A 9,024-nucleotide genomic window follows, 5' to 3' on the forward strand; every position below is an offset into this window, starting at 1 on the left:
AGTCCTTCTGGTTGCTTTAGGGTTCCTTTGTTCCTCTTCCTCTAAGTCCTTGAGGTGTGCAGTAAGGTCGTTCATTTGAGCTTCTTCTTGGTGTTTAATATGTGATTGTAAGGCTATAAGTTTCCCTCTCAGTACTGGTTTAGCTGTGTCCCAAATATTTTGATAGGTTGTGTCTTCATTTTCATTTGTTTCCAGGAACATTTGAATTTCCTTCTTGAGTAAGTCTCTGACCCAGTGTTTCTTAAGGAGTATGTTGTTGAGTTTCCAAATTCTGTGACTTTTAATAATTTTCGGTTTGTTGTTAAATGTTAGTTTTACTCCACTGTGGTCTGAGAAGATACTTGGGATGATTGCGATGGTCTTGAATTTATTGATGCTGTCTTTGTGGCCTAACATGTGGTCTATCCTTGAGTATGTGTTATGCGGATTTGAAAAGAAGGTGTATTCCAGTTTTTTGGGGTGAAGGACTCTGAAAATATCCAAGAGGTCTAGTCTGTCAATCTCTTCATTCAATTCTCTTGTGTCTTTATTGGTTCTCTGCTTTGTTGATCTGTCTAAGTGTGAGACTGGGGTATTGAAGTCTCCCACTATTATTGTATTACTATTGATGTATTTTTGAAATTCTTTCAGTAGGTGCTTAATGTATTTAGATGGTCCCTCGTTGGGTGCATAGATGTTAATAATTGTTAAGTCTTCTTGGCTGATTGATCCTCTGATCATTATGTAATGTCCTTGCCTATCTTTTATTACTTTATTTAATTTAAAATCTATCATGTCTGAGATGAGAATGGCTGTTCCTGCACTTTTTTGTGGTCCTTTAGCCTGTATGATTGTTTTCCATCCTTTCACTTTAAGTCTGTGTTTACCTTGTTGTGACAGATGGGATTCTTGCAAGCAGCATATGGTTGGGTTATGTTTTCTGATCCATCCCCACACCCTGTGCCTTTTGACGGGTGAGTTTAAGCCATTAACTGTAGTTTGAGTATTAGTGTAGTGTTGTAGTTTTACATTGTTGATCTGGAACATCTGGTTATCTTTTCCTGCTAGTTCATAGTCTTCATTTGTACAGGCCTAGTAGAAATTCAACTGAAAAAGACAAAGAGGGAAATGATAATATTATCAAAGCACAGTGTTAGAATATGACAAGTAAAATATGACATGATTCATTGAATTAACACCCATATTAGGGACAAAAAGAAAGTGTGCTGCTGTTTGTTAAATTGCACTGGAGAGACACTTACAAAGCATATAATCCTTGGCAATCCAGGAAATGACTATAAAAAGCAAATCCTTCCCTAGACCTGAAAATCTAGAAAAGAATGATCTGTTTAGAACTACATATTTCATGATATAACCACTTTTTTCTTTCTCTGTATTCCACGAGAATTCCTAGAGAAAGATTAATGGTACTTAATAATTGGTGAAAGGAAGACATTTTATTTAAAAGAAAGGGCTGATGAATCTTTTTTTTTTAAATCACTTTATTTGCAGCCTAATGTTTTATAGCACAGTCACTGACACATGAGTACAACTTCTCATCTCCCCATCATAGGTGCCTGTGAAACATTCTCTTCCTTAACCTAGGACTCCAGAGCTCCCTCATCACTTTCATTACGAGGTATTTCACTGGATCTTTTATGTTATTTATATTGATTCTTACTTTTAATACCCTTACATTGCAGGTCATATTTATTTCCATTAACTCTCCAAAAACTAACAGATGGGCAATGAGGCACCTCCCACTGATTTGATGAACTCTATAAAGAGAAATGATTAGCAATAGTATGCATGAGAGAATATGAGGAGCACCAAAGAGACACCTGAGTTACTATTGCTAATTGTTTGTTACTAACCTAAATGTACTGATTTCCTGATCATCGTCTTCTGTCATGAAAAACCTATACTCAGTTCCACTATGTGAACATCAGATGATTTATATTTATTCATAGTTCCATTTTTTTTTTTTTTGTCTCTAGCAAAAGAAAAAAGAAATCATGAGCAGGGGCAATCAGAGCAGTGTGTCCGAGTTTCTCCTTTTGGGGATCCCTATGTGGAGAGAGAAGCCAGGCATATACTACAGCCTGTTCCTGGGCATGTACCTGACCACGGTGCTGGGGAACCTGCTCATCATCCTGCTCATCCGGCTGGACTCTCGTCTCCACACCCCCATGTACTTCTTCCTCAGTCACTTGGCCCTCACTGACATCTCCTTCTCATCTGTCACAGCTCCAAAGATGCTCTTCAACATGCAGACACGGAGTCAATCCATCTCATATGCTGGGTGCATTTCCCAGATGTATTTCTTTTTATCTTTTGTAGATATTGACAACTTCCTTCTCACCTCCATGGCTTATGACAGATATGTAGCCATCTGTCACCCTCTCCACTACACCACCATCATGAGTCAGAGTCTGTGTTACCTCCTAGTAATTGTTTCTTGGGTGTTAGCCTGTACCATTGCCCTTTTGCACACTCTCCTCCTGGCTCGTCTCTCTTTCTATGAAGACAACACTGTTCCCCACTTCTTTTGTGACCTCTCTGCCTTACTTAAACTGTCCAGCTCAGATACCACAGTCAATGAGATGGTAATCCTCACTGTGGGAGTGGTGGTCATTACTGTGCCATTCATCTGCATCTTGGTCTCTTATGGTCATATTGGGGCCTCTATCCTGAGGGTACCTTCCACCAAGGGAATCTTGAAAGCCTTATCCACATGTGGCTCTCACCTTACTGTAGTTTCCCTGTACTATGGGTCTATTATTGTACTGTATTTTTTCCCTTCATCCAACAACTCCAATGAGAAGAATGTTATTGTGACTGTGCTATATACTCTGGTCACTCCCATGCTAAATCCTTTTATCTATAGTCTGAGGAATCGGGACATGAAAGGAGCTTTGGGGAACATACTGTGTAGAAAAATATTTTCAAAATTATAAACATTCTACCTGTTAATTAGATATAGACTTAGTCCATCTGAAATATCATTTGAGAGTTATTTCTTTGAATAATCAGTATTTTTATGTAATAATTCTTTCTGCTTCAATTTGGTGTTATTTATTTCTATTTAATATTTCATTATTATGGTGAATCTTAGAAATAATTTTTAAAATTTTTTTATTAGTGATTTAACAATGATTCACAAGACTGTAAGATAACGGCAGTACAATTCTACACAGTTCCCACCATCAGAGTTCTGTGTCCTATCCCCTCCATTGGAGGCTTCCCTATTCTTTATCCCTCTAAGAGTATGGGCCACAATTCTTTTTGGGGTGCAAAAGGTGGAAGGTCTGGCTTCTGTAATAGCTTCTTTATTGGATATGGACACTGGCAGGTCTATCCATACCCCAGTCTGCTTTCTAGGAGGGTAGGGTTATTAAAGGTATTTTCCCAGGGGCCCATAACTTTACTAATTTTTGCGTGAACCTGATAGCTATCATGCAGGTGAGCTAAAAGTATTGTCTGGTAAGATGGTGTCCGAGTTGAGACTAGGACTTGATTAGGGTAGACTTGATTAGGGTAGACTAGCTTGATTAGGGTAGAGAGTAGCTCTCAAATATGAGGAAAATATAAGTACCACTAACTATAAACCCCATCAATCTGACCTAGGACCCATATATATCCATATTTACCACAGGATCTTTTGTGACCTCTACATCCGTGTCGGTATGAGTTCAAATTCCATGATCACAGCTATGGCATTTTCTACCACTGTCTTCTACATTGAGGGTAAGGTCCTGGAGAAGCCCACAAGACAGCTAATGATGATCCTGATGGAAGTTACTAGTGAGGGATTGAAAGAGATCTATTAGAGGCCTAGATTCATCATACTTAGAAGCAAATTTTAGGGAGGGTGGATAGCATAATGGTTATACAAAGAGACTCTATGACTAAGGCTCCAAAGTCCCATGTTCAATTCTCCCCACTACTGCACTACCATAAACAAGAGCTGATCAGCACTCTGGTTAAAAAAAAAATTTTTTTAAAGAAACAAATATTTACAAACATTATAATACAACTATTCTTTCATATTTTCCCCACTGTGTAATCTTTTATCTCTATTTATGCATTTTTAGACAACATTGTTATTTTATTTTTTATTCTTTTTGATATTTACAAGCTTAAGAAACAAAGCACCTTTTCCTTCTCAAGGTAACAGAACTATTTCTTCTGTTAAGTTCAAATTTTGTTTTCATAATTCTCTACTTTTATTATTTGTGCATCTAGATTATTTTTAATAAATTTAATAGAAGCCTGTTTTATTTCTAATTTCTTCTTAAAATATTACTGTAATTTTATAATATCTTCTCATTAGACTTTTATCATTTTATTTTATATTTTAATTGAAAATTTCCCTTTTCATCTAGTATATATTTGAGACAAATGTGTATGTACCTAATTAGTGTGTATGTGTTGATTTGATAAGCTAGAAATAAAAGGAATTATCTGGTTCATGTCATTTAAATGTGTTTTATTTCTGTGGAAAGCTAATTTCACAGGAACAGAACATAATACTGGATATGGCAGAAATGGAATGGTGTAGTTATCCAAGTTAGTTTTAGACTGGATAAGTTCTGTGTATCCAATGTGCACATAATATACACATGAACACTTAGGAAAACAGTATTGTACAGTTGTTAGTTGCTGAGGTTATCATATACAGTTAAGTATATGATTAGATATGTTATACATATGTATAATATATGTGGGCATTTATATATATGACAAGTAAATGTATTTTTTTCTTTTTATAGTAGCACTGCTCTGCTCTGGCTTATGGTAGGGTGGGGATTGAACCAACCTGAGATTTTTGAGCCTCAGGCATGAGAGTCTTTTTGTATAACCATCATGCTACACCTGTAAATATATTTTATAAAGAACACTATTAAAAGAAATGTTCACATAATAATATCTGGGCTTAACTATTAACTATTGCTAAGCTACTTACATCTCTTAATTATATGTGTCCATCCTCTTACAAGGACAAAGAATTTTTATTTCTTACTATTCCTTTCCTTTTAAAGTTTAAAATTTCTATTATAGTGATATTAATCTAATCTCTATAAATGCAATTAAGTGGAATAATTTTATAACTATTCATCTAGATTTAACATTTGTTATTTAATGATATCCCTGTGAAATTCATCCAGTATTTATGAAATACTTTGTTGATAAAATATAAGCATAGTCAATAACATAGCTATCTTTTTCTATTTTATGAAGCTACTTTGCTTTCAGCAAGACTATGGTGTTGATGAATATTAAAGATACCCTGTAATTTTTGCCCAGAAGAATTATTGCTAGATTGTAGACACATAAGAGTGCAATTAAACCATCACTACTAAATTTACCTCTCTTTTTTGTATTTTTATTTATTAATTACTGTATATTGAGAGGAAAGGAGAAGTAGAAAGAGAGAGAGGCAGAGAGACACTTGCAGCCCTGCTTCACCACTCATGAAGCTTCCCTCCTGCAGGTGGGGACTGGGGGCTCCAACCTAGGTCCTTGAGCATTGTAACATGTGCTCAACCAGGTACACCACCACACAGTCCCTTTTTAAAACCATTTTTTGCTACAACTTCTTGGTTCTGGGAGCTTGTATTTTCATTTTAGTTTTTCTCTAGGGATTTTAAATTTTCATTTGTTTTCTTCATTGACTCAATTGTTTAATAGCATGCTGTTTAATGTCCACACACCTGTTTTCACAGATTTTTTCTTGTGTTTGAATTCTAGCTCATGCCATTGTGATCAGAAAAGATCAACAATGGTAAGGACTGCCCCATTCTGCAAAGGGGTGTTGGGCAACACACTTTACCACTCCAGGAAGATGGGTCCTGGAATTAGTGCAGCCTAGAATGTTCCTAGCTGTGATCCTGTAAGATCAGACTTACAGGGATGAAGAGGTTACATGGGCTCCTGAGACAAATATGGCCCCAGATCAAATCGGTGGGGTTTACAGCTAACAATATTTATATTTTTCCCCATATTTGGGAGCTACTCTCTGCCTTGATCCAGTTTTTTAGTCCTTTTTCCAACTCTGACATCATCTCCCCAGACAATACCTTGGGTCCACCTGCATGTTAGCTGTCAGGCTCTGACAAAAATCTAGGAAAGTCATGGGCCCCTTGGAATACAGCTAAAATATACCTAAAAAGGCCTACTAGCTTTTTCCAAAATGGAGACCTCAAATCTCATCTGCAGTATTCTTACCTTTAGGTTCCTTGTTATTAAACAATTTTTTCTGCTTTATGTCTTAATGGTTTTTCAGTCACCAAGTTTCAGATGCTACCATGACACCATCCTGACTTCCCTGGGCAGACAACCTCACTAATGTGTCCTGGAGCCCCACTTCTCCAGGGCCCCGCCCCACTAGGGAAAGAGAGGCACACTGGGAGTACAGCTGACCTGCTAATGCGCATGTCCAGCGGAGAAGCAATTACAGAAACCACACTTTCCACCTTCTGCACCCCATAATGATCCCGGACCCAAGCTCCCAGATGGATAAAGAATAAGAAAGCTTTGAAGGAAGGGGATGGGATATGGAGTTCTGGTGGTGGGAATTTTGTGTTATTGTACCCCTGTTATCCCATGGTCTTGTCAATATTCACATTTTATAAATAAATTAGAAAATGAACTTATCATGCACTTTGAATTCAAAATAAACAAAAACGTTATAGTAACCAACACATTATGATACTGGAGTATAAACAGACACACAATCAGTGGAATAGAATCAAGAGCCCAGAAATAAATTCATGAAGATATGGACACCTTGTTTATGACAAAGGAGTCAAAAGCATACAATTAAGAAAGAAAAGTTCTTTTGAAAAATGGTGCTGAGGGACACTAGGAGAGAGTACACCCAGTAGAGTGCAGAGAAGAAATTACAGAAGCCAGACCTTCCCCATAAAGATCTTTGGTCCATAAAGAACAGGGAAACTGCCGGTGGAGGGGAGGGTATATGGAACTCTAGTGGTGGGAAATGTACCCTTCTTATGCCCTTCTTATTATCTTGCCAATCATTATTAAAAACACTAATAAAAAATTTTTAAAAGAAAGAAAGAAAGCATTGAGACCTTCATGGATGATAAAGTAATGTCTCTCCCCTCTATTTAAGAAATAAAGAATGAAAAAACATGTTCTAGGAAAACTTTTTTTTTTTGCCTCCAGGGTTATTGCTGGGGCTCGGTGCCTGCACCACAAATCCACTGCTCCTGGAGGCTTGCTGTTGTTGTTGCCTTTGTTGTTTTTTTATTGTTGTGGTTATTATTGTTGTTGTTAACGATACCATTGTTGTTGGATAGGACAGAGAGAAATGGAGAGAGAAGGGGAAGACAGAGAAGGTGAGAGGAAGACACCTGCAGGCCTGCTTTACTGCCTGTAAAGCGACTCTCCTACAGGTGGGGAGCCTGGGGCTAGAACCGGGATCCTTATGCCAAGTCCTTTCACTTTGCACAATGTGCACTTAACCCGCTGTGCTACTGCTCAACCCCCTAGGAAAACTTTTAAGTGGTAGTATCACACACATGCGTGAGATCCTGGATTCATTCCTGGTGCCACACTAACAAAGAAAACAAATACACACACACACACACACACACACATGATTCCGGAAAAACAAAACAATCACTACTATATTACATTATGTACAAAATTAACTCAATATGTACCTGAGTTCCTAGAGATCCCAAATTCAGTCCCCACCACAATAAGCCAAAGCTGAGTGATACTCTTGTCTCTTTCGCACAATCATAACAAAATAAATCTTACAAAATAATTCAAAATAGATTGACTAATTTTATGTAAGATCTGAAATAGTGAAATGAGCAGATGATAAGTTCCTTATCATCAGCACTAGGCATGACTTTGTAAATTTGTCTTCAGTATCAAAGGATACAAAAATGAATATAAAATGTGGACTACACCATACTGAAAATTTTCTGCACACAGAGAGAAATCACACACACACACATACACACACACACACACACACACACACACACACACATCAGACTATTGAATGAGAGAAGATATTTACAAACTATAGTTTTACATTCAAAATATATAAGTAACTCATATATCTCAACAAAAAAAACACAACTGGGTAATAGTGGAATAAATGTTAGCAGATTCTCTTTCCTAATAAAACCATAAAAAGAACAAATTTCCACAGAAAAGCTCACCACCAGAACCCAGTCATGACAATGGCAACTGATATGTAGCTGAGACTTATAATAATATTGAATTCCCTTTAAGTGGAATCTAGTTTTTCCTTATTCTCTCAGAACACCCATCATTTGGACCTGTTGGAATCAGCAAAACTAGACAATTAACACAATTTTTATGAATAGCTTTAGGTAGAAATTACAAGTTCTGCTCCCAGCTCTTTAGGCTTTGCTTCTTAGTTAGCTTCACTCTTTAACTCATAGATTTGGGGCTAACAAAATAGAATAAGAACTGAGTTTAGGTAGTTTTTCTTTTAAATGTTCGAGAAATGCCTAGGAACTTGAAAGGTTCTCAGTTGGTCCCCTAAAAATATTTTCAGGACACATCCACCAAACATTGGATCAGGCAAGGTCAGTATTAAAAATTGTAAGGTACATTATCTCAGCAATGCTTAAGTTTATACTGAATAACTTAAGCTGAGTACTGAAAAAGAAAGGACCATAAAACTGACTTTGTCATAGAGGAGAAAAGAGACTTTTAATAATAAAAGAGAGACATGTTAACAAAAGAAAATAGATACAGAAGTAAAAAAGAATAACTTAGAAAATAGAAAATGAACACAAGGGAAGTGAGAGCAAGAGAGATTTAAAAAATCAAAATAAATAAAAGTGAAATGAGAGATAAAAGCAAAAATAGAGACTACAGGCAGAGTTTTTCTTGGGTAACTTTCATTTGTTTTGGATCCTGGCAGAAAAAACAAATGAATAGTTCAGAATGTAAGCATCCCAAGAATGTTCAGTTATGTAAACTGTTTCCAAAAAGCTTTTTTTTCCCCTTCAGTTTTCAAAATTTGTGATTAAT

The 9,024-nt window shown here is 36.6% G+C and overlaps 1 protein-coding gene across 1 annotated transcript; it reads left to right on the forward strand.

Annotated features, from left to right (window-relative positions):
* Positions 1 to 1,988: 1,988 nt before the first annotated feature.
* LOC103129058 (olfactory receptor 1J21-like) lies at positions 1,989 to 2,936 on the forward strand. Its single transcript, XM_007540018.2, has one exon. The coding sequence runs from the start codon at positions 1,995 to 1,997 to the stop codon at positions 2,934 to 2,936; it is 942 nt and encodes a 313-aa protein (XP_007540080.1). The 5' UTR covers positions 1,989 to 1,994.
* Positions 2,937 to 9,024: the final 6,088 nt, after the last annotated feature.

Source organism: Erinaceus europaeus, chromosome 10 (genome assembly GCF_950295315.1).
Source record: "Erinaceus europaeus chromosome 10, mEriEur2.1, whole genome shotgun sequence".
Lineage (NCBI taxonomy): Eukaryota > Metazoa > Chordata > Mammalia > Eulipotyphla > Erinaceidae > Erinaceus > Erinaceus europaeus.